The sequence below is a fragment of the Parus major genome, chromosome 6 (genome assembly GCF_001522545.3).
Source record: "Parus major isolate Abel chromosome 6, Parus_major1.1, whole genome shotgun sequence".
NCBI lineage: Eukaryota > Metazoa > Chordata > Aves > Passeriformes > Paridae > Parus > Parus major.
The window spans coordinates 31,555,955-31,582,264 of NC_031775.1; the positions used below are offsets into that span (position 1 = coordinate 31,555,955).

At 42.5% G+C, this 26,310-nt stretch overlaps 1 protein-coding gene across 1 annotated transcript in view; it reads right to left on the reverse strand.

Moving 5' to 3' along the window:
* The window catches only part of ADAM12 (ADAM metallopeptidase domain 12), a 170,398-nt gene that overhangs the window by 128,757 nt on the left and 15,331 nt on the right, over window positions 1-26,310 (reverse strand). Inside the window, exon 2 of the mRNA XM_015633829.3 lies at window positions 24,959-25,092. Coding sequence (XP_015489315.1) covers window positions 24,959-25,092 — 134 coding nt within the window. The remainder of the gene's footprint in view (window positions 1-24,958; window positions 25,093-26,310) is intronic.

The following is a 26,310-nucleotide window of genomic DNA, read 5'->3' on the forward strand; positions in this document are numbered from 1 at the left end:
TCCATAACTTTCCTCTCTTATTTAGAGGATTTACATCCAAAATCTGCATCAAAATGTATCAAAAAAACAGGAAAGAAATTTTCCTCCTTAATTTGCTTCTTCCTTGCTTGGAGCTGAGGAGTTTTGGTTTGAATTGATGTTAGTAAATCTCAATATTCTGAAGGAAATTAGTGAAATATTAGGTCAAGGTCAAGCAAGAATTCTCACTAATAAAGCAGATTAAAAAAAATTAATAGATCAGTACTTGATTAACTAGAAGATGAAGGCACAGCAAACTATTTCTGAGTCAGAAAAGTTCTGCAGTAAAACTACTTTAAGTAGAACATGTTTTTATTTTCTTTTTTAATTTTTTAAATCACATTGATCCCCATTGAGAAAAAGAAAAGGAAGGATAGTTTAGGGATTAATAGATCCCTGTCAACATGGGGATGGTGTTGGGAATACTGTCTAATAATAATAATGATATCTAGTCTCAACCCATTTTTATTCCTGAAATCCTTGTGGAGAAGATACATTTGGAGATTTATTCACCTTTGGTGGGATGTCCACTCTGAAATTTGAATGCAAAGGAGCTGTCACTGAGCAAAATCTTAATTATTGCTGGATCCCCCTTTCCTTTGGGCTATGATCTCACTGCAGAGCTGTGAGCTTTTCCCTGTTGGGACTGAGAGAGAAGACTCCAAGTAATTTCTTATTGCATTTGAAGAGCAGAAAACTGATGGAATGGAGAATCCTAACTCATCTGTCTTTGCAGCTCTCTCTAAAAAATAAAGGATTTTATTGGATTGAGATATATAAATGAGATCAGCACATACAACTTTAAATAAAATCTAGCAATTACATTGTAGAAATAAAGGGAAATATCTACAGATGAGGAAAGGAGTGAAAATGAACTCAAAGCAGCAGCATCAAGCTGTTTGGAAACAGAACTGCATTTTCAGCTGTATCCAGTGCCTAAATCCACTGTTGGGAGGATAGAGATCAGCACAAGAAATAGAACCAAAAGGGGTCATTTTGCTTCTCTGGTTTCAGAGTTTTAAATTATATCCTGACAGGGCCAGACTGAAATAGGCAGGTTTGTTTAACCCAGCAAAGTGGTTTCCAGGCCCTCCAGAGCTGGTATTAACTTTGCTAAAGCCAGCCCTGCAACAGGCTCAGCTTTGCCTGTGGCCAAGGTGACCTAGGCCCATGCAGAGCTGAAATGGGTAGAAATTGGTAAGATAGAATGGAAAAAAAATAATAATTATGAGGAGACTTATGGGTTGTGTTTAGTTGTATGCAACGTGGCTCCTGACATTCCACAGGGAGCTAAATAAAAACCTTCCCCTCACAGATTTCAGAATTAGCTGCCTGGCCTTCAGTTTGGAGACAGAGAAGTCAAGTCAAACCAGATTCAGTGATTTGACAGAGGATTCTACCAAGGGGCCATTTGGGATCATTTTTTCATGCACAGTTTTAAGGTATGGTGAAAACCACTGATGTCAGTGGTTTGCTGTCAGAGCAAGGCCCACTTTGGAGAGACCCCACCTGGAGCAGCGTGGGCAGCTCTGGGGCAGGATATGGACATGGAGCTGCTGGAAAAAGAGCTCAGGAGGCCACAAAGGTGATGATGAGGGAGATGGAGCCCTCTGCTTTGGGACAGGTTGGGAAAGTTCACCTGGAGAGAAGCTCCAGGGAGAGCTCAGAGCCCCTTGCAGGGCCTGAAGGGGCTCCAGGAGAGCTGGAGAGGGACTGGGGACAAGGGATGGAGGGACAGGACACAGGGAATGGCTCCCAGTGCCAGAGGGCAGGGCTGGATGGGATTTTGGGCAGGGATTGTTCCTGGCAGGGTGGGCAAGCCCTGGCACAGGGTGCCCAGAGCAGCTGGGGCTGCCCCTGGATCCCTGGCAGTGCCCAAGGCCAGGCTGGACATTGGGGCTGGAGCAGCTGGGACAGGGGAAGGTGTCCCTGCCATGGACATGTCATATTGTATTAGACAACCTTTAAAGTCCCCATATGACCTTTAAGGTCCCTTCCAACCCAAATCTTCCTGTGATTCCATCATCCTATTTACTTTCTCCTGTAAAAGCCAGAAATTCCAGCACAAAAAATAAGAGTCGTGAATTTCTTATCTCCTAAGGCTCTGAAAATTAAGAACTTTTGAGATTTATCAGGTATCACATTCCACATCCCACACACATACATGGTTTTTTTTTTCCTTGTATCAGAAGAGTTAACACCAGGAATTAGAAACTGCATAACTGGGGAAAGAGTCCATTATTTCCAGCAGGGAAAAATTCCATGGCAATTTTTGGTATCTATATGAAAATACCTTTTATTTCCCTCATTTATCACACTCTGACATTCTGCATTAGTGCTAAAAGGTGTATTTACAGTATCAGATCTTTGGGCTGATATTATTCCTCTACTATCTATAAAACACAAAAAGGGAGAAGCTGGGAAATCTATAAGACATAAAGTCACTCAGGGAATCTTACCATGGAAACTGGAACTCAATCCAACAAATGCAATCTCTCTACAAAATATATACATTTAAGATAATTACAACCTGCAACAAGTGCTGTAAATTGTAGACAATGCTTTTAAATCTATAAATATTTCCTCATTTTCTTTTGGCTTTAGTTTAGAAGATAACACAAAGTGCAATGTTTTTTGCAAACATCTCCAAGACCAAACGATATTTCATGTGCAGGACATGAAAAGCATAAACATTTAATTCTTACGGTTTTGCAGGTTCCTGGGGGCAGCAAATTCAGCTGTGCTTTGCCTGCTCTTAGATGAGAAGGATGTATCCCTGTGGCAGCTTATAATGAGCACCAAATAAGAGAACAGAGCCTTTTGCAGTTGCTTTTTTATTTTCTTTAATGGCTTAGCAAAGACTCCCAAGCCCTTAACAAATTGGCTGAGCCAGTCCAATAATGCAGGAAACTAAAGAACTTCCAAGTTTGTCCCCAAGTTTATTTTAAAGTGATTATTTGAAAGCAGAATGATCAGATTTTTGCTTTCTTGTTTACTGTACAGAGAGATGCAAGATTCCTCTGTCAGGAAGACACAATAGCTAAATTTGTTCTTTTTTTAAAATTTTTGTCCTCTTTTTTTAACTCCTATAGCAAATTGCAAGTGCTGCTTGGAGATAGGCATACTTTTCCACCCTCTCCTTTTCCTGCTCCCCACTTTAGCATATTATAAATCTAGGAAAGATACAGATATATATTATAATTTATATATAATGTATAATATTATATATAATTACAGCTATTATAATATTAATCGTTTTATTTTTGGGTTTGTATTAATATCTATATTTATATTTATTCTAAAAATTATAATTTATATATTTTTTAAAAACCTTCTGCTCCACATGATGTGGCAGAACCCATGGCAGATGAGGTCCTAAAGCAATTTTCCTGCTCCTTCCCTGGCTTCCTTACAGGAATCATGGAATGGTTTCAGTTGGAAAGAACCTTTAAAGATGATCCAGTCCAATCCCCCTGCAGTGAGCAGGAAAATCTTCCAGCAGCTGGCAGAAAACCCCACCACGGAGCTCATGGGAGGCAGATAAAATAGGAGCACTTGGGAACGACCCTAATTTGGGAAACTTCTCTTCATATGCTAAAACCACTTTCAATTAATATGAAAAATCTCAGTATATCTGTCTGCTGCCTCTGCCCATTGCTGAATGTCCTGTGAATCTCTGTATCTCTCTTTAAATTCCCAGCTCCTTGCTCACCATTGGTGTCCCAGGACCCCTGTCCAGAGTTAAAAATCCAAGCAAACAACGCTCAAGAAAGAGGAAACCGAGAAGTTCATTGTGCCAGACCAAAATCAATAAAATTACACAGCTCCAGCTCCCCATTTCCTGCTTTCCATGCAGGAATACAAAGCTAATGACTGCTCCTGGAAAGGGAAAACATGCTTACAACTTAGCTACATCCTCTCTGTGATCTATTCCTGATTTACATTTTTTTAAAAAATCAAAGGATAACCAGGCTAAAACATGTTCAAAATGTCATAACACCAAGCAGCAAATATTTCAGGAGCAGATCCAAAATAACTGGTTTGATGTTTGAAAGAAATCTGCACCTTGTCAGGTTGAGTTATGTTGTGAATTTATTCAGTATCAATAAAAAGTCATGCATAAAACCTGAATTCAACCTTTACACCATATTTTCATTATCAAGCACTGAGGTTACACTAAAATATATTTAAGTGCATTTAACCAGCTAAAAAGGAATTAGCAGAAAATTTTCAGCTTTATACTTTAAAAAACAAAGTGAAATAAATTCTTTCTTTTTAATTAAATCTAAGCAGTGTAAATAGGGCAGCCTTGGTTTTTACAGCAGCTCCCCAGTTATCCTCTGAACTATATAGATTAAAAACAGGTCCAAATCAGTATTCCCTTTTCAGGACAAACCTTGCAACAACAACAACAACAAATTTTTGAAAGATTTTCAGAAACAAGCTGAGAGAAAACAAATGTGAGTGAATTGTGGGAAGGGAAGTGGTGCTGCCAACACTTTGGAAGAGCCGATGGGGAGCGAGCTCTGGGATCCTCCAGCTCAGGATGTGGGCTGGGAGAGGGATGAGAGCTGGAACATGAAGCAGCCATGGGAGGCATGGGAGCTTTTCCTGAATCTTTGCAGCAGGGTGGGTGCAAAGCAGCCCAGAGCATCCCCTGGTGTGTATTTATTGCCCTTCCCCGAGTGCCTGGTGACCTGCGGGGAGCCTGATCCGCATCTGGGGAGGGGATGCCTTGGGTTCAGAGACCTCAACAGGAGGGAAGGAAGGAAAATTCAACAGTGTACGGTTTTGACTGGATGGAAATGACTGCACCAAAGTGTGAACTCGATTTAGTAGTAAGAACAAGCAATAAAAACAATAACAAAATAACGTGTGTGTTTAGCCAGCCCTCATTTACTGTGGTGTGTCCCAAACGCACCATCTCTGCCAAGGGCCACTTCCACAGATCTATCCAACATCCCAAACCTGCTCATCCAGGTAGTGATGGGACTCCACAGAGTGCAGGATTCCCCACCCAGCCCAGCAGGATCTGCAGCAGGATTGCAGCTTGGAAGCAGGTCAAGAGCAGCAGAGCTGTTGAATCCCAGCCTGATGGAAGGGTGTGTTTGTTATCCCATCCCATCCCTAAACCGGATGGAAAGGCTGGACCCTGCCTGTCCTCTGACACCCTGAGGGGGTAGCCAGGAAGTTGATTAATTACACCAATACAGATTTGAGTTTTTGAAAGACCTGGAAATATAAAAATCTTTTTAATAGTGGGAGGAGAAAAAAAAAAAAAAAAGGCAAAGCAAAAAAATTCATGAAGAGTCTGGTTAAAAAATGGGATAAAAAAATGAATCCTCCTCTGTATTTCCTTTCCTTATTGTATTCACAGAATCACAGCTTGGGTTGGGTAGAAAAGGACCTTAAATCCCATCCAGTGCCACCCCCTTCCGTGGCAGGGACACCTTCCACTATCCCAGGTTGCTCCAAGCCCCATCCAGGCTGGCCTTGGGCATTTCCAGAGATGTTGCCCCAAGAGCTTAAAGTGGAAATACTCTGTAAATTTCTGGGGGAGGGTCTGGGTGGCCCTGTATTCAGAAAAGGCAACTGGACACCCCACAGCCATAGAGATTTGAGCAGCTCATGGCAGCTCCTGCCCATGGCAGCTTTTACTGTCACCTCTGCACCAAGATACTGTGTTAGAGAGATATTTAACACCTAAAAATTTCAATCCCGGGCTCAGACATTTTTTCCCCTGCCTCAAAATTGGCCCAGGAATGAAACAAACGTGGAATTGGCTCCAAGTAAAGCCACAGTCATTACCCAGTATTTACACTGCACGTATGAATCACAACTGTTCGCTGTGCTATCAAACAGATGGGAGCAGAAAGCACCTCTTGGTTGGAATCCATTATGTGCTGCTTAAACAATGCTTGGTGCAAGGCTGTGTAAAGAAAACAAACATGCCTGGGCTGGAGAAAATTGTCACAAAACACAACTTAATAGTGCTGGCAGGCAGGAAGCAATTGCACTGGGGCTGGGTTGCCTCAGTTATGGAACAGAGCTCGCTGCAGACGGTCCTTTGCAATTTGGGTAATTACAATGGGAGTGAGCAGCTGTTGGTATTTGCCAATTTGAAATGTACGTGGACTTCTTTGAGGACCGTGCCGCGCAAATTTAATGGATCCCATTTGGGTTGTTCCTGTCTGGAAGAGTAAAATTCCTCCTCTTTGTCAGGACACCGAGGGCTGTGACCTCCTTTTACCAGAAGTTTGATTACAGCATCACATTTTCCCCATGTGCTCAAAAAGCCAAGGTCAAGCGTGGACCGTGTCAAAGGCTTCATCAGCTTGTTACCCAGTGTAATTATATTTTCTTCACCTTGCTCCCTTTGTCCCACCACGCTTCCTGAGGGTATTCCCAGCTAATAGCTCTGCATTTTCCCACCCACACATCCACTGTTTTATAACAGAGCTGGAGCTGAGCAGCCAACCTGACCCTCCTCGGAAAACATCTCCCCTTCCACACACGGAATTATTGCAGCCATCACTTGTGGGGAGCCTGGAACATGCTGTGCCCTGTGGGGGAGGAGAATTATGATGATAATTACTACTGAATTTCCAAGGACAAGAAATGGCCTGTCCTCCAGGTCCTATCTGCCCAGGTTCCTCTCAGTGGGAGCTGCCTGTGCAGGGCAGAAGCAGAGGAGCTGCAGGTGTCACACAGGGATTGTGACACAAGGGGTGTGTGTGTCTGCTGGGGGAGCAGAGAGCAGAATGGGATTTCAGGGATAATACAAAATAAAATCCATTCTGAACCAGAAGAGTCATTATCTGAGCCACTCCTCACACCCCTCAGTGCCACCTGCAGCAGTGCCAGGACAGAGGTTTCCCCCCATCCACCTGGAAGGGTTACAAAGCCATGGAAAATCAAACCCAAAACCCCATCCCAAAGCTTCAGCAAACTGCCACAGAGAGAAATAATGAGGAATTCAGTAGGAATTGTGTCCACTGAGACACAAGCAGAGGTGGCCACCCATTTCCCTGAGCTGGAAGTCAACTCAGAGAGCTTCAAGAAAGCCCATAAATTATCCTATCACTGAAAGAGGATTTCAGATGCTTTTTGTTTCCCGTCAATACAAATCTGGCTGGGCTCAGTGAGTTCTATTGAATGCACATGTATCTCCTTCAAGCCACATTTCATGCTCTCCAAACATCTCTCTCTAAATTAAATCCTTTAATATTCCTTGAAAAGCTCAGTTCTTAATTAGGAAAGAGCTCTGATTTTCCATTTTCATTAATTCATTCGATTTCAAGATTTTGAAGCCAAAGTAATTGCAACTAAGTGAAACTTACTGAAAGGCAAAAAGATACAATCAGTTTCAGACAATGAGAAAATTAAGAATTTTTTTTCAATGCAAGGGTTGGTCTAAATGTCCTGGCTAAACTGAATTCTCAACAATGCTACAATCTCCAGAGAAGCAATGATAGATGTTTTGCCTCTCTGAATGAACTCAGAGGGTTGGCTAGATTAATGCTTGAATCACTTAATTTATTTGGCTTAATTTATATGCTGTTCTTCACTTTCAGAGCCTCCCTCTCCCCCCTATCACACAGTTCCACTGCACCAGGCCTGTGCCAAGATCTCTGAGCTCAGGCTTTGCTCTCCCTAAACATCTTTCCCTATTCTGTGGCTCTGATTAAATCTTCTGTGCTAATTTGTTATTGCAGTCGCCGATCTGCTTCTGGATTCCAGTTCCCTTCTGCATCCCAAAGACTGGAATGCAGAGCAGGACTGAGGAGTCAGGGTCTGATTTCCACTCTCTCAAACCACAATTTGCCTCTGATGATCTTTTGAAGATGACAAATGAGTTATACAAAGGCAGATAAAATATTAATATTTTTTAAACTAATGGAAAGGGCGATTTCACCCCACTCTTGGGCTACTCAAGATAACTTGACAAACTTCCCAAAGCTGTACTTCCAAGACACATGAATCATTTTTATATCCTGGAATGTCCCCTAAGAGAAAGAAGGATCTGAAGATTTCCTAGTAAAGTAAATTATCCTGAAACCTGGGGGCAGCATTTCACATTTTTCTGCTTAATTAGAAAGAGACTTTGCCCAGAGACACCCCACCTATACAGTGACATTCTTGGAGAAAACAAATGGCACAAAGCAGTGTGCAAAGCACAGTAAATTTATCTCAGAAAGCTCATCCTAGAACAAAAACACATGTGGTGTTCTGACTGATACCCCCAGGTTTAAAGTATTAATGACCATTATATTTCTTGCCACAAAGGCAAAGAGAAAACACAGATAAAAATGCTGTTACCATTAATATCCACACAAAACCCCTGTATACAAAAATATCTATTCGTGATAAAATATATTTTAAGATGTCTAAATTGGTTATAGAGTCCATTAGGCATCTAATTACTCTTGAAGATAATTTAAGTATTTTCAATTGCAATCTGAGCTTATAGAAAATATGTTTCTTTTCACATTACCCATCTGTTCAATAAGAATAAGCTATAAAAAAATATTTCTAGAACAACTTCTTCCATGACATATTAGATAAGCCTGTGGCTCTCAAAAAATAACCCCTGGATCAAGGTTATATAAATTGATATTAAAGCTCAGCAAAGATCTGCTTTACAGTAAATCATCGAGAAATAGGACAGCCTTTCTCCATCGAAGGGCACGAGGTAAATAACTGAAGAGGAGGTAAAAACAGATAATCAATTATTTCAGTTGGTTTCAGGGTTACTGCTGAAATTTTCAGCCCCTCACAGAAAACCCAAAAATCAATAGAGCACAGAATTTTGAGATAACAAAGAAAGAAACATCTCAAAGGCATTTGCAACATGCGATAAAAGCATAAAGCAAAGTCTGCTCTCACCTTCAGAGTGCAAATGAACAGGAATATTCCTGAGTCTGCTCTGAACTCAACACACAGGGATGGCAAAGAGGGAAAAATCCTGCAGAAGGCTCAGGAAACATCTCCATTTCCCACCCTCAGCCCCATGGAGGGGAGCATCACAAAAAGAACGAGCAGGAACAGGACTCTGCAGCTCAGCAGATGCTGGAGTCCAATGTCCACGGGGACTGAGGGAAAATGGACTTGTCAGGAGCTTGGGAATAATGGGAGACAGCAGCAGTGGCCCTGCAGCTGAGATCTGGAGCAAGTAGAGCTATAAGCTAAAAATTTTATTTCAATTGTTCTTTATGGCATCAGATCTCCTCCCAAGATCCTTCTGTGCCAAACCTGGGCTGCCAGAGCATCCCATCCTGAGAGAGAACTCTCTCCTCACCCTCCTGGGCAGCTCTCAGCTGCTAACAGACCCTTCAGTCCTGGATTTACAGTGTTTCCCCCTCTTTTCACTCCATTATTTGTATAATCCTACTCTACTTTTGCTTCCATCCCCAAAACCAGAAGCCAATGACTTGGCACAGGTAGGAGAGAACTGCAGCACAACACAAAATTTAACAAGACCTCCCAGAGCCACAGCTTCCACCCTAAACCAAACCTCTTCAAGCATTAAATATCCCAATCTCCATGGCATCCTGATCCACTTCTCTGATTTCAGTGTCCACCCCTGAATTAAAAACTTAATTTAACAGAACAAAAGGCTGAATTTCTGCTAAAGAATTTTCTTTCTCTTCACCCAGCTGAGAAAGGAGTTCATGTTTTAGCTGTCTAGGTCTTATTTAGTCTGATTCCAAGTTGCACAACACAAATAATTACAAGAGAAAGAAAAGCTGTGGGGCACCCATTTTTCACCCTCAGCAGGGAAGATCCAGGTATTTAAAAATCTGGAAAAATAAAAATCTCATCCCTTGTAAGGCAGAGATGGGAAAGTTCACAGAGGAGGTTTCATGAAGCGGAAAGAACGGTCTCCACTTTGCGTCCAATCACAGAAAATGTGACTTATGGGACCTCAGAGGTTCCTGCCCCGTGTCAGGATCAACTACACCGCTCTCATTAGCAGCTCTTTCTCTGGCTTTGCTGAAACTCCAGCGCACTCAGAGACCTTTAATCCTCCCTTCCTCATGGTATGCATGTAAATACATCCTTTTCTCGTTATCTTTATTACTGAGCTCTTCCTCGCTGCCTTGTAAGGCCATTCTTCTTGTCCCTGCTAGACAGGAGCACATCCAACAGTGACACACACACACTAATTACTGCCTCTAATTTCCCTGCAGTCATTTCCATTTCCATTGCCATTTCTATTTCCTTTTCCAATTCCATTTCCATTTCCACCCTGCAGGATCCATCCGGGCCCTGCTCAGCCTCCTCCTCTCCACACTGACAGTCCCAGGTCCTTGCTGCTCACCACAGCCATGCTTTCCCCATTCCTGGCTCTCCCTCCTGTGTTCTCTGGGCTCAGTTCTCTCTCTCATTTATTTTAATGACTGTTTTCCTTCCCAGGAATTATTAAAGGAGGAGCTATTGTGAAACATCTCCAGTGCGTGGGGATGAGTCTCCTGTGAGATCCAACACCTCGTGTCCGATCCTCAGCCTCCCGCCCGCACTCCTGAGTCCTCCAGCCCCCACGGTATCCACCACTGAACCTTGGAATGGTTTAGGCTGGAAAAGACCCTTATGGAAAAGACTTCTGAGACCATGGAGTCCAGCCCTTAATCCAGCACTTCCAAGGCCACCACTGACCCATGTCCCCAAGTGCCACGTCCACACATCTTTTAAATCCCTTCTGGGACTGTGACTCCACTGCTTCCCAAGGAATGAACAAGTCTCACCCCACCGTTGCTCCTGAGCCATTTAACACTGCTTTTTGTTTTTCCAGACAGCAAGAAATCCAACTTTTCACTGACATATGCACCTAAACTACTGAATTACCACTGCTTTACAAAAAAAAAATTCTTATTGCTGTGCTTCTTACATATTTAAATTACATTCCACTGCACGAGTGTATAAAACTTTGCTGTTATGAATAACACATTGTTGACATATTGCACCAGACTGGTGGTTTTTATACTGCCAAGCCATATATTTTAGCAAAATACAAAGAGAAAAGCTCTTGGAAAGGTTCAGGAGTGTCCCTGTAAGGAGAAAGTGGTTCCCAGAGAAGGGTGCCACCGCTGTATCCCAAAATATCAGCGAACACGGCGTGCTCAGAGCAGGGCACTGAAGCACAGGAGCCAGGCAGAGCCTTCTGGAAGGTCTAAAAGTATATCCAGCATTTCTGGAAATTCTCCTCCAGGCTCATCAACATATAAATAGAGCAGGGCTCTGCAGGGGTTCCCCCAACTGCGCTGATTTCCTGAGGTGACGAGGGAAGGAGCCTTTTAGGGCCATATCCCAGCCTAAATGAGAAGACTTGATCACCAGAAGAATTTCAGAGAGGAACTCGGACAGCTCCTCAAGGGGCACAATAAAATAACATTTGAGGATTGAATAAATTGGTTACACTTAGAGAAAGAATTAGGAAGAGCAGAGGTACCTTGTGCTCACTCATCCCAAGGGAATCCTGAGCTGAGAGATGCTGCATTATTCCCCTCAGACAACAAACCCTTGCTTTTACATGGAGGATGTTTTTAAATAAACCTAAATTTCATTATGCATTTGATAAAGGAGTTATAGCAGATGCACACCCCCCAAAACAACTCCATCAAATTGCACTTTGCAAATCAAAATTCACAGATAAGAACACCTTGAGCAAGCAAACTTTCCCTGAGGCTAAATACAAGTTATTTCCTCTCCCTGCAGCAAGGCTGTGACGGTGACATTGCATCAATAAACGAGCTCCCTAAAATTGAAGGAGCAAATTCGTGCATTCCAAGGGATGCAGAGGAATGATTTTGTGGGATAGGCAAAGACAGCAATAAATTGCTACGACTTTATTTTATGCTGAGTAAATTTTGCACTAGCTCAGGTGCCAGCCAGCACACCAAAATGACAGAGCACGAAAACAACTTCACTGTGGTTCATCAGGAACTTTCAAAACTCTCATTGCTCTGGCAAGGAATTATTTATATATAATGTAAAAATATAGAAAGTAAAACCTTAAAATGACACGGTGGCTGCTGAAACAAACCGAGCACATCTTGATATTTCCAAATAATTTGGCTTGAGTGTGATGGCCAGGGTCAGAATTCAAACTGAGCTTAAGGAATATACCTTGGTAAGACACAGCTTTGTGTTACCAGGGTTGTATTGATTTTTCTTTCACTGAGAAAGATAAAGATTTTGCTGGAAAAACAAGCCAACGTTGCCTTCGAAGCCTTCAAACACAGACTCTTTGTCTGAATTGTTTAGTAAATTAGGCTGTGAAGAATTTTCAAATGCTTTTTTTTTTTTGCACAGAAATATCAAAGTCTCCTTTTGTTACCTGCCTCAAAGTAATTGAATTATAGGAAATACTGTACAAAATAATCTACAAAACACTGATTTCACCCACATCATCCAAAAATATCTGCAGCAGCTGATCCTCCTGCAATTTGAAGCTGTGCAGTGATGGCACAGATAATATCCACACTTGGAATAACCTTTCTTTCTTTTACATTATGCTTTTTTTATTCCCCCTCAATGCCTTATCCTAAAATTAGAACAACTCCATCTCCATATATGAAGTTTATGGCATTGGTGAGTCCATCACAAGGACACACTGATAAACCCTCTGCTCCTAAATGAAATTCCTCCCTAATAACCTGTCCTAGAAAAGCAGAGCTCTGATAAGAGTTTCACTCCATGCTGTGCATCCTCCCTCTCCACTGCTTGATTTTATGATTTGATTTCAATGCCAGATCTTGCTGTAGCCTTACTCAGCTGCTTTTCCTCACAGAGTTTTGCAAAAAAAAAAAACAACAATTCAAAACTTGGCTTGAGAGCTGAATCCTGAGATAAGGTTGGAAACAGAGCAGCTGTATAGGTACAGATAGAGATCTCAATATATATAGATATATATATGCACATATATTGATATATATATATAGATATGCCCACAGGAAAATTCAGCAGTGTGACTCTTCCTCCAAAAGAAATTACTCAAATCCAGCTGTCATTGTCTCCATCTCACACAGATTTAGGAAAACTGCTAAATGCTAATTCCCTGAGGGCTCTGAAATGAGAGCTTATTTCGATTCTACAAGTCACAATTTCTTTTTAAATTAGTTAATAGATGATGTATGGAAGGGGGATAATATTAATAAATGCAATTTTAAAAATAAATTGGTGCTTGGTGATTAAATTGCATGGTTGAAAGAAGTAAAAAATATAAAAGAGAGGTACACAATAGACCAAAATATTAATAATCAAAATATTTCTTGAATTCAAGTGTTTTCATGTCCCCGTTGATCTCCATCAAAGAAAGGTGATTGTCTAAACTGGCCTGAGTTATAGGCTCATCATACCCTATAAAAATCTCAGTTAATGTTCTTCACAATATTTACAAGATGTTTCCAAACTGCCTCCAAGTCTGCAACACTGACAATCCTCATGCTCAGCACTGCCACCACTCCTCTTTCATTCCTTGAGACCCAAATCTTGAAAATATCTGTTCCCTTGTTCAAACAACACATATGGGATTTTTCCACACGTGCAACAGATCCCTCTTTCCCCCAGAACAGCGAATTCCTGGCTCCTAAAGGTTGCACAGCCAGAGCAGGAACACAAATAACACTTTTAGTTTGAAAAGGCCATTATAAAAATCAAATTGATGCCCCATTGTCTGGGTTAAAACTTTATTCCCATGTTATAGATAGGAAGGCACAGGACAATAAAAGGGGAGGTGTTTGCACAAAGCAAATAATTCAGGTTTCCATCTTAAAAATCCCAGCAGTTTCCACCCATATCCCAAATCTGCCCCTGTGACAAAAGATGTTCCCAGGCTCCTGACTCTGGGTCTCCCTGGAGCTGCATTTTCCTTTCTTTTCTCCCTCCTCTGGGGTTCCTGGGAAAGATCCTCTCTGCTCTGGAGGTCTCCCACAGATCACATTTTAAATCAATCCAGCCCTTTCTTCCCTTTAGAATCAAAACCCCGTAGCAGTTGGCAATTCCTCACTGAGCTCATGAGGAAAAAAGGGAGTCAAATATTTTGAAATATCTTTTTGTTTCAATTGAAGCCTTTTACAAGCAGAAATTAAGTAATAAATAGAAACTCAATAAAGCATGAAATGTAGTGCTTTATGTTTAACTGTGGGCATTGAAATTGATTTTAGTTTCTCTCTGCAGGGTGTGCTTTGGGGCTTTGGTTGGGGTTTTTACAGATGCCACTCACTCGTTCACAGGGATTTACACACCTCAATAGCTCCTCCACGAAAAACATGACATCTCTTGGCAATAAAAGGTTAAAATTCACTTTACCCTCTGAATATAACTGAAATACCTTTGCAAGCTAATGATTGTAACAGGCTGCTCTGTTCCTGAATAAACATTCTAGGGATTTCCTGAGGTGTTGTTTTGTTTTGTCATTTCTTATTATTTTTTTTTCCCATCTTTTTAATTGAGGGAAAAGAATTTGGAGGGCACAGCCAGCTTAGATGGTATTTCAGTCAGAAATGTGTATATGTTGTCTTTCTATACACTTTTCAAACTGAAAAAAATTACATTTACACAGCTTCTGGATATTCATTTTATAGGAAAAAAAAAAAAATCTTTAAAGCTTCTCCAACTCATCTCTTTCTGCCAGCTTTCCTGGCCAATTCTTTCTTAGTAATGCCAGTAAATGCCAAAAAAAGTCTGGTTTCAACAACGTTTCTGTCTGTTGAAACCAGGAGAGAGGCAGTTTCTGTTGGATACACTGAATTTAGGGATCCCACTCTTTCTCCTGGAGGGAGTGGGCAATGCTAACACGGGAATAGGCTTGGAGTTGCTTTGAGGACAAAATTCCTCTTGTTGACTTTTCCTGCGGCAGATCCACGTCCAGAACCTCCTTTGCAAGGCAGGTTCAGCCCCTGCCAGGGCAAGGGCCCTTTTTTGGGGCAGGGAGGCTCTTGGCTGTCCCAGTTCTCACATCTCAGAGCTTTTGTCTCCCTGCCCCTCGCCAGCAGCGCTCCTGTCCCAGGACAGGCTGTACCTCACAGGGGAACATCGAGGCAGAGAGGAGGGAGTGGGTGAAGTTAAAGTAAATAATGGAAGACACCAGGGTGGGATTGCTCCAGGATTGCTGCCTGGAGGAGCCTGCCATGCCCAGCACTCCCAGGGATGAAGCATGCCAGAAAATAACATCCACCGAAAAAAATCAGCAAAAATTTGGCATCTCAGAGAAGATCTGACCCTCCCATCCTCAGGCAGCAGCTTTGGCTAAAAATCTTTGCTCCTGTGCTCGCTGAGGTGGTCTCAGGTAATAAAATTCTTCTAAATGTTAAAATTATTTATAGGTTTCATTTTAACGCAGAACACAAAATGCTGCCACCTCAGAAGGAGGCAGAGTTGTGGCTGCCCCGTTCCTAGAAGAGCTCAAGGCCAGGTTGGAGCAACCTGGGATAGTGGAAGATGTCCCTGCCCACGGCAGGGGGTGGAATGAGATGAGATTTAAGATCCCTTCCAACCCAAACCATTCTGGGATTCCAGGAATCACTCCAGACAACGATGGCTGGCTGGGAAGGGCTTGGCAGGTTCACCCCAAAAAGGCCATTTTTTATGCAGGGAATGCTCCTCAAAGGATGTGGTCAGTGGAGAGAGAAGGAACAAACAAGGAGATGAGCCCTGCCAAGGACCCACCCTGGTGGAGGAGAGGGCCAGCAGAGGAAAGAGGAACAAGGTCAGGCAGCAGAAGCCAAATAAAGTTGATTTGAAGGCAGGCAAGGGCAGAGGAACAAGGGCAGGACCGAGGAGCTCCTCATTTCCTGAGCGTGACAACACATTCACATCATGGGCAGAGCATGAAAGGGCAGGGACAGAGCTCCAAATGGATCCAGCTGGAGCTGGACACATCCCAGGGTGAAACAGGAGGGACAGGAGCCCTGTGGCAGAGCCCCCACGAGTGTGACACCATTGCTGTGTCACTGAGAGCAGCAGTGTCACCTGCAGGGTTAGGGGGACACTGGCCACAAACACCCCCAGCACATCCTTGATCAAACCCCAGAAAACCCTGCAGGCTCTGGCAGCAGCCCCACCACACACACAATATTCAATGGAAAAGCTTCTCAGGACCATTTCACCCCCTGCCTCTCCAAGCTTTGTCACCCCACCATCTCTGGGAGGCTGGAAATTGAAATATTCAGCCCCAAAAACTCCATTTTGCTTTAGAACTGTGTCCTTGAGGAAAGGCACCACACAAGCGGGACACACGATTTCCACGAGATGAAAATGGAACACAAACTTTTTGCTGCAGTATCAAAATGGTACAGATAATTTTTACCTCATCTACACAGGCTTTTTGAAAGCAGCTGGCAGAGCTTTTTGGCAGTCATTTTATTTCCAGAAAAATACCAACACCTTGAAAGCCTTTTATTGTCAAGATATTCCTGCCGCATTTTAAAAAGCCTTATTATCAATCCTAATTATTTTTTTATCAGGCTTTAAACTGCATATAACCTCTATGACTCCTCATTACAATTCTGAAAAATGAGAAATATTCCTATAGAAGAGGCAAATCAACTGGGGTTTGAGTAAATCATATTGAAATAGAATTATAATTCAACAACAAAGGCACTGGGCTTGTTAGCTGTAGGACTCAGTGGACTGACCAGCTCAATTTACTTCTTCACCCCTAAAATACACACTGAGAACAACTCAATTTACTGTGGCTTTCTGAAATAAGGGTCTTCATCACAAAATATGTCAGCTGCTCATGGTTTCCCCCACTCAGAGGATTTCAGTCCTTGGAAAAGCCCCAAGTTTTGGTGCTGTTACAAATCCCCAGAGGATCCTTGCAGGAGCTGCACGCTCCAGGTACTTCCAGGGGTGTTTGGTGGCAAAGAGCCTGCTCTAGCCTAGGGTTCAGTCTGACCCAAGGCACCCACAACAGGAATTAAGAACAAGGGAGATTCTCCTCCTGCATGTAAAAAAAAAAAAAATAATAAAAATGATCACATGCTCAGAGCTGGAAAGCAAAGCATTCTTTTAATCCAACACTGAAATTCATACCTTACACTCGCAAGATCTGTTGCAAGAGACGTGAAATAGCCAAGTATAAGCTAAATTAATTCAATATGAAAATGCCTCAGTACAAGCACTTTACAAACCCAGCATAAGGCAGGAACTTAGGTTTAGGTTTTAATCCCACATTAAAGGGTCGCTAACATGAACTGCATCATCGAAATCCAAGTATTTTCCCCCCATTTTATTGCAGAAAGCACAATCTGTTTGCTTGTAGGGCTTTTTCTTTTTTTTTTTTTTGGAAATGCCAGCCTGAAAACTCCAAGAGGATTGCTTCAACCCCATCAAGCTTTTGAAGGCTTGCTGGAGCTCGGATCTGAGACACTACCTCATAGCTGGTCCCTCTGCAGAGCCCCTGGCCACGAGGGCTGGTACTGGGAGACAGAGCTCCCCACCATTATATCACTGGTGATGTCCCCTGGCCAAGTATGACAGAATTCCTCCAGCAGCTCAGTGTGATACCAGCTCATGAGTGGGAATTTCACCCCATGGAGAGCTGGAGGTGTCTGCTGGATCACTCATATAAATCTCTCCATTTTCTGCTCTTTAAAACACCCAGCACTTCCAACAATACCTGAGCAGGAAGGCTCACACGAGGCTTTGCAAACTTTACACGCTGTATCACTTCAGCTAAAAATGAAATGGACTCTTTTCTGGGATGAATCCCAGTTGCTTAACACTTCCCAGTATGCCCAAGCGACTTCAGGCAGGAAATGAATCCTCCTGTATCTAGCTGGAACCAGGGCACTGATTCAGTGCAGACAGAGAAAAGAATTTTCCCCACTCAATCACCAACACCAAGTTTTTATTGGTGGTCCCAGCTCCAGGAATTCCTCAGCCCCGGAGCTGCTGCGTGAGCTCCAGCAAGTCCCTGGAACCAGGACACACCTCCCAACGTTGCTAAAAAATGCCATGAATTAAATTATCAGATGGATCAACTGGTTAAACGAGGTTGGATGGGAGCAAGGGAACACGTTTTCCTCCTCTTGGCCGAGGTGAGGTGAGAGGGGTGGCTTTGAGCTGCTTTGGCTCACTGGGACACAGAAATTCCCTGACTGCCAGAGGAGGTGCCACGCTCCCTTCCCTGATTGTGTCCATGCAAAACTCAGGCTGCTTCCAAATTAAACAAACACAGAAGAGTTATTAACTAATAGAGCATATTTGCACTAATTGCTCCTCAGAGCGGCCCTACAAGGCAGGAGTATGGGTACAAGGAAAAGCAAAAGAACTATCAGATTGTTTACCAGGCTATTAAATTAATGACTTCCAGGTTATTAATTAAAGGCTCAAGGAGAGGATCTCCCAGGGAAGGTTGTGGAGGATTAGTGCTGTTCCTCTGCCTGTGCCAAGCTGCATTCCCAGCTGATGACACAGCTTGTGCAGAGAGCACAGCTCTGCCTCTCGTAGTCGATGCTCATGAGTCATAAAAAATATGGAAAGCACTATAAATTCTGGTTATGCCTCCTCTCTCTCAAGATATGTAAAACAACCATGTAAAAGAGCTATGAAAGCTGTCCTCTCAGCCTTCAAAGCCTTGTTTAAGCAGCACTGTATGATTCCCCTTAATACAATTGTCTGGAAGTCTAAACTTTGGTAATTATTTCAAATGAAAAGGAACAGCAGGAGGCTCAGTTGAAGGGAATATAAACAATTATCACTTGCACGAAGGCTATGCCAGTTATAAAACGAACTTGAATGGGTTTGCTCTTGAAAACACTGAGCTCTAAATTAATTATCTGACAGAGTGAGCCCCTCAGCTGTGTATCAAACCCTGTGGGAGTCTCACAAGAGGTGCAGCAAAGAGGGGAAATAGGAACCAGCACAGAGACCTGTCCTGGCAGGGTGTGCAGACCCTGGCACAGGGTGCCCAGAGCAGCTGGGGCTGTCCCTGGATCCCTGGAAATGCCAGGTTGGACAATGGGGCATTGGGACAGTGGAAGGGGTCACTGCCCATGGCAGGGGAAGGAACAAGACAAACTCTAAGGCTCCTTCCAGCCCAAACCATTCCAGGATTCTGTGAGTCTCTGATTTCTACTGATGGCCCAAGAAGTTCCTAATGAAACTGAAACTGGTGTGGAGACCAAAACTCTGGAGAAGACCCTGGCTATGACTGCCTTTGCCCCTTCTGCCAGTTTGCAGCTCCCAATATGTTCTTGAATCTCCAGCATTATTACAGTGGGTTTAAAACAAATTTAAAGTTATTTCCTCTCCCTGCCAATGATATTTTATCTCAATGGCAAAAAAATCCCCATTTAAGTAGGTGTTGAACTAGGGCCTTAGAGTGAAGGCATAAAAAAATGCAAAAAGGTGAAAAACATCAGCGTAACACCCAATAGATGTGATAAATCTGGAGAATGATAAAAATAACCAACAACTGTCAGAGCTGATGATACTTTTATAGATAGCAGAGAATTTCACACTGAGATTCACATTATCAGTGCCCAGAATTCCACACAAATAATCAAGATTCTGATGTTTGCTCCTGAGCACAATCCATGGCACAATACTTGGGAATGGGGCAGGCAGGGATGCAAAAGCTGCTTCTCCAGGAGCAAAGAGAGATGCAGTGCATGCTAAGCAGCAGGAAATGGTAATCCTCTGCCACTTCACATGCACAATCTTAGAGCTGTGACAAGTGTACACTTAAAAACCAGAAGAAATATGGTCTAAATATATATTTTATAGCTGGCTTTCATCTTTATCTTCACATTTCATTGCTAGAGTTTATATTCAAAGCACAACATAACACCAAGAAAGAAAAAAAGAGTGCTGCTACAAGAAAAGGAACTTTGCCTTCTCATCTTTCTTTCTCCCTTTTTTTTTTTAAACCCTTCTTTAAGATTTCAATTTGCAAGCCTGATTTATTCCAGCCTGGGCAAAGGAAGGAAACAGATTCACACGAGCTCAGAATCTGGCCTTGAAAACTTCAGCTTGGCAAAGCAGTGTTACTGTTCCCTGAATCCACTGCCCCCTCCCCAAAGGGGAGAAGAATTTCTGATCTGTTTGGATTTAGAAGTCACTGGGGTGTTGGAGGGAGAGCTGGAAATGTCCTGCAGGTATTGCCACCTTCTCTGCCCACCATGGGCACCTCTCTTCTCCTCTGCTTGTCTGTAGCTCCAACACAACCCCAATCTCTTGGGGTGTGGGAAACCACTTCCAGAGGTGGATTTTCCAATCTATTTTTATATATTGAGGTCAGTGACAGTATTTTAAGAGTCCTGTGAGGCTCACAGTGAGCCAGGTGGATTAAGGGTCTAACCCAGTGACAGGCAGATTATGTGCAGCTACTTTCCCACAGTTAATTATTTTAAAGAAGTCACACAGCAAAATTTGCCCATTGATTTACACATCCCCCAAATTTAACATCGAAAATCAAATTCCCTGTTTCAAATTCCACCATTTGAAAGCAACCTGGGCTGGCAACTTGCAAACTCAAATCAAGTTCAAGCATCTCAGGGCTTTCCAGCTTCTCATATGGTTCTTTAGGAACCACACTCAGCTCCAGGCTGCAGGTCCTCAAATACCTGCCCAGGTTCAGCTGCATTTCCATTTATTTTTATGAATGGCAGCTGTATCCTGGCTGGAGCAGGTTTATATTGCACCTGGACAGGCACAGAGATCAGGAAAACATCAGGATGTTTTCTTTACAGAAGAAGATCCATATGCATCAAAATGTGCACAGTATCCCCCAGAAAGGAAAGCTGCACCTAACTTGCTCATGTGCTTTTAGAAAATTGAGAGGGTTAAATCTTTCAAAGTGTTTGGTCCTGATTCTCTTGGAGTCCTTGCAGGTGCCAGCACTGGCATTCCAGGTCCTACACAGACAAGGGCAGAGAAAACCCCACACCTGAGTGAGTGACTGGTGCCACAGCCTGAGCTCTCTGTGTTTACCTGCACAGCTGATCACATCAAACCCTCTCAAAATCCTTTCCATTTCTCAAGAATTCCTGCATTTTACAATCTGGAACCAACTCTGGGTTCAAAGGCAGCTCCACTAATCTGTGTCCCTCTGGGAACACGAGTGTCAGCCCAGGGTGATGCCACACTGGGATCCCCCCAGCATTCCAGCTTTCCCATGCCTGCCCTGCCAGGCAGCTTTTCCCCACTGTGATGAGCTTTAAAGCACAGAAGTGGAGCCAAAAGCCCCTTAATGCCCATGTGAAACATTTCCTGCCTGGCTCTTGTCTCCCCAAGAGGAGGGATGTGCTGCAGGCTCCAGAATAACACCACTGATATTACCTGACCCAGAGCTCCTGTGCTGCAGGGATCTGGCACACACCAAGCCCTCTGTGTCCCTAACAGGGTGTGAGGATAAAAGCTGAAGCCAAACAGATGGTCCTCGAAAAAAATCTTCCCTAAAGTGTTCTGTGTACTAAAACATCACTTACCCAAACTCTCATCAAACTTGGCTTGATTTGTGAATCGCGAGCCAAGTTTGGAACAAAAATATTCAGCTGGAAATTCGTGGTGGGGGGGAAGGAGGCTTTCTGCTGCACTTAAATAATATAAAATGAAACTATTTCGTCCAAACCTTGGAAATGTTGAACAAAAATAGAACCCAACCCTCGTGTGTTTAAAGCAAGCACTGAGGTGGGGGGTGGTAATCAACACAGAACACAAAGTGCTGAGCACATGAAAAAAGAGAAGTGGAAGGACAACTGGAGCTCTAATGTATAATGACCTATCAACACATGCTGTAATGCACACAGCATTTCAGGGAAGGAGGAAATCACATCTGCAGGGAATATGGGCAGCTATTGTTTGAAGCACTGGGTGATGTTGCACAACCCTTCCAGGACCCGATCCCGCTGCCACACGGCCACAAACGCAGCATTTTCTCCTCAGCAGCAGCAGCTGGACACTCCAAATAGCAGCCACTAATTTTAGCATCCTGGACTGGCAACTGAATATTATATCCAGTTAATAAAAGCACTTAACTAGGTACCAGTAATATATTCCCACTGAAAATGATGCATAAAAAAAACAAAAAGATGCCAGGAGAAATGTTAAAAACCCTGAGTAAACAAACAGCATCACCTCAAAAACATTGAGGTATTTCCATAGTAGCTTCTCTTGAGTATCTAGATTTTATTTTTCAAATGTTCTTCTCTATCTGCTGGTAGGACAAGGGAGAAAGGCCCCAGGTTGTGCTCAGGATATTAGGAAAAAGTTTTTCACTGAAAGAATGGATAAGAATTGGATCAGGCTTCCCCAGGGCAGTGTTGGAGTCTCCATCCCTGGAAGTTTTAAAGAAATGACTGGACGTGGCACTCAGTGCTGTGGTTTAATTGAAAAGGTGGTGCCCAAAGGTTGGACTCAATGACCTGGGGGTATTTTCCAGCCTAAAGGATTTCAGGATTCTATAAAAAGTGTCTGCAACAGAATGGGCATCTTTTAAATAGGAAAAAAGCAACAACATTTCTGAAATGATGCCACCATGAAATCCTGGCCTTGGTTTCACAGAGCTCTGACTTGAGCTGCGGAAAGTGAAGAGAAAAATTGATCTGCCCAGTAAATGATCAGTTCTCTCCAGACACAAAACACTTAATCTACACTTAAGAAACCGCTAATTCTTTAAATATAATTTAATTACGCGTCTGAATTTAAAATTGGGGTTTGCCTCTCACTAATTTAAGCTTTCATAGGAAGCACCTAAATCACGAGATGTCCTTGAAAAAGCACATCCCAAGTGTATTAAAGGAAAATCTGGTTAGAGGTAAGCAATTTTTCTTTTGTTTTTTTTTTCTTTTCCTCAGTAAATGGAATTTTCTCGCTGCTGCTGAGCAGTTCTGTGTGTCTGTGCCATTAGACAGTGTGAATTATCTCACATTTTTTGCACGGTGTAGTTGGCTCTCAACGAGAAAGTCATTAGCTTAATAATCATTCCTGACAGATTCCAAGCGAGAGATTCCAACAGATACTGCAGCGACTCCTGGGGTAAATAAAAGGACAGTTTTATCTCCAAGATGGGAGAGAAGGCTGCACTAAATGATGAGTGTGCTTTCCCAGGGACTAATTGTTAAGCAGGAGTATTTACAGTTAAAGGATTGGGGAATGGGGCCATCATTGCCAGGCAATTATCTGTACACAAATAACTTTAATCCCTTGGCATTTTTATAGCCACTCCATTATTTATTTTACCATATATCCTATTGCAATACCATTCCCCTCTTACAAGTACATACTTTTTTGACTTCATATACGATTAAAATAAAACAGAGGAACACTTTGAAACGAGCTGAAGAACAATAGATCCCATTTAGCCATCAAATACAGCAGTATTTAACTTTTGTGCTTTTGATCAATATTTATGTGACAAGCTATTCATTACTCTTCTCCTCCACCACTGAAGCTGTTGTTCCTCCCACAGCCTGATGTGCACTTTTGTGTATTTAATTTATAAGTTTCCATGGAAAAGAAGTATTCAAAGGAAAAAAGAAAAAAGAAAAAGTGCTGATACAGCACGTGGATCTTTCTACCAAGCCACAAATCTTTTCTAGTGTTCATCTTAAACTGAAAGTAATTCTGGGAAACAAATTAACGATATAAATCACATTATCATTATTCACAGAAAGATACTCGGTTGTAACTCTCTCAGAGAGCTCCAGTGAGTAGCTAAAAGGCCTCTCTCTATATGGAGAATGCCTGTTTCTAATTAAATGATCTAAAAATAGAGTTGCACATACATCTAGGACCAAGCCATCTGTGTTATCTCTCCAAGATAAGCCATTCTACACCCACCCCGATACCCCTTTCATCACTGCACAGATTCAGGACTGGGCCCAGTCCTTCTTTCCTATTTAGGAAGGGACAGAGGAAAAGAAGGAAAAAAATTTAATCCAGACAAGTTTTTTTTGAAAGTCAGAGCCCTTGTTTGGAAATATCTTTTCACACCTACTTGTGTCAATCAGCAACGTGATCCAAAGCCACGTCCTGCAAGCAGTGGCAGTGTCAAGCTGGATTTCTCCATGGAACACTTTCCCAATCCAGCAAGGAAAGCTGTTTCTAATTGGCTCTCTGAGCTTTTTGCATTGTTTTTGTGGGTTTTGCTTGGGGTTTTTTCCTTCCTCTTTTTTTTTAATTTTTTAACTCTTTAAAAACATCACTTTTTCCCCTCCTCACTGAGATAATTGAAATAATGACATAAAAAGTGAGCTGGAATCAAACTGGACCTGAGTTAAAAGGTTGGGCAAGAGATTCCCATGATAAGTTTGGTGATAATAAACACCAAACTGTCTTCATACTTCAAGAAGGAGACAAAACCCAGCCTTTTTTTCCTAAAAGCAGCTTGTCTGAGGGGGAAAAAAGGAGGAACACTTATCAGGGCCTGGCAGGAGGGGGAAACAATCTCAGAGCCAGTGACAGATCCTTCCCCTCTTAGGCAAAGAGAAAGCAGAGTGTGAAGGGAGAGTCATCCCTCACTCCCAACACAGCACAGGGATGGAATTTGGGGGTCTCCCATGGGATAATTAAGTCCAGATAAAGCCTCAGGCTGCAGCCAGCACAGCAATTATTTACACTGGTCCCTAAATTTCTTGCTGTCAGACTGTATTTACTCAAACAAACCTGTTTGTTGTGCTTACCCCTCCCTAAGTTTTGGTTTTGCTGTTGCATGATAGAATCTCAAGGAAAGAAATTTTTATTATTTCACTTTAAACTTTGATTACTGCCATCAGGAAGAAGAATGCATTTCTGCAGGAAAAAGGTATTTATTTCAACCCAAAACCTTGTCCATTTATTAAATTAAATAAGCAACAATTTTAGATATGTGGCAACAACAATATAAAAAACACTCTTATAATCTGTAGCATGAAAGAGCATTGAATTCTCCTTACAGCCTTCAAATTGTTACACATCTCAGAATAAAAAAATAGGCAAAATGAAGACTAACCTTGGAATAAATGCCATTCACTGGTCTCCACTGTTCTCCATTCAAATGGAAGGGAATTGTTATCTCATATTCTTTGGACTGGTCCTTTGACATCTGCAGCCTCGGGGACTCCACTTTGCTGTCCACATTCTCACCTAAGGACAGGGAGAAGCACTCCAGGTTAGCTGGGAAGAGCATCTGACAGGGTGATCCTTGTTATTTAAGGGACTTGGCAGCAGACTTGAAAAGGAAATAATTCAGGAAAATGATTAAACATTAAACTCGTAATGTCAGTGTCGAAACCCACACAAATTTCAGAGAACCTGTGAAACCAGAGGGGCTCAGGAGGAAGAGTTGGAGGGGGTTAGATGGTGGCAGCAGGAGACAAAAACTACACATTAAGAGCAGAGATATCAGGATGCAAGGATGTCATCATGAAGGATGCACAGTCTCATTAGTTGGGAGAAAAAAGTCTGGAAGAGAAAGAGAATATAAACTCGCATTGAAATAACATTCTACTCCTACACAGGCAAATGACTTCAATTCATATCACCAGGTCAAAAAGCTGTTTGCATGCAGCATTAATCAAGTGTTTTTCCTCTCCCTAAACATATTAATGGCATTGTGCCTGTCAAGACAGAGCCCTAAAATCAACATCACAGGACAAAATTGAGAATAAATCAAAGAGAAGACAGGGATGGCTTCCAGGTTCCACAGGGTAGTCAAAGCTCTGGTGGGGTTTGCCACATTCTCTGTGCTCACCTAATGCTCTCAGAGGATAAAGAGTCATATTCTGAGCAGAATTACCCTCATTTAGTTACTGTTAGAATTAGTTTAAAAACATATGTGCTGTCATTGTGGCCAAGCCAATGTGAGCAGGAATAAAGTCTGGTATTTTTCAACACCCTTTTAAAAATACAACACTTTACCTAAAACACAGACACACACAAAAAATCAAAACCAAACCAAACCCTCATAAGATAAAAAGATAAAATATATCATGGAGAGGGAAGTTGATGGTTATACAGAGTTCTCACACCCTTTAATGCAGCCCAAGTGACAGAGGGCTGGCAGGACACAGTGTCAGCCCTTAGAAGAGATGATCCAAACCTGGCCCCAGATTCGGTTCTCCCCTGGAGAGGCACATGAGACACCATCTCATCAGCCTGGGAGGGTCTAGACAGAACCTCCAGCCCTTTATTCTCATTATCAGGCAGGAAGCTCCCTGCTCAGAACAGGAATTTATGAAGCATATTTCAGCAAAAGGAGAAAGGTTTGGCTCCAGCCCTGCTCTCCTTTCTCCTTGGCTCACTAGAGCAACCTCAACCACACAAATTAAATGACTCAGGCCCTTCTATTACTTTGTAGGATTT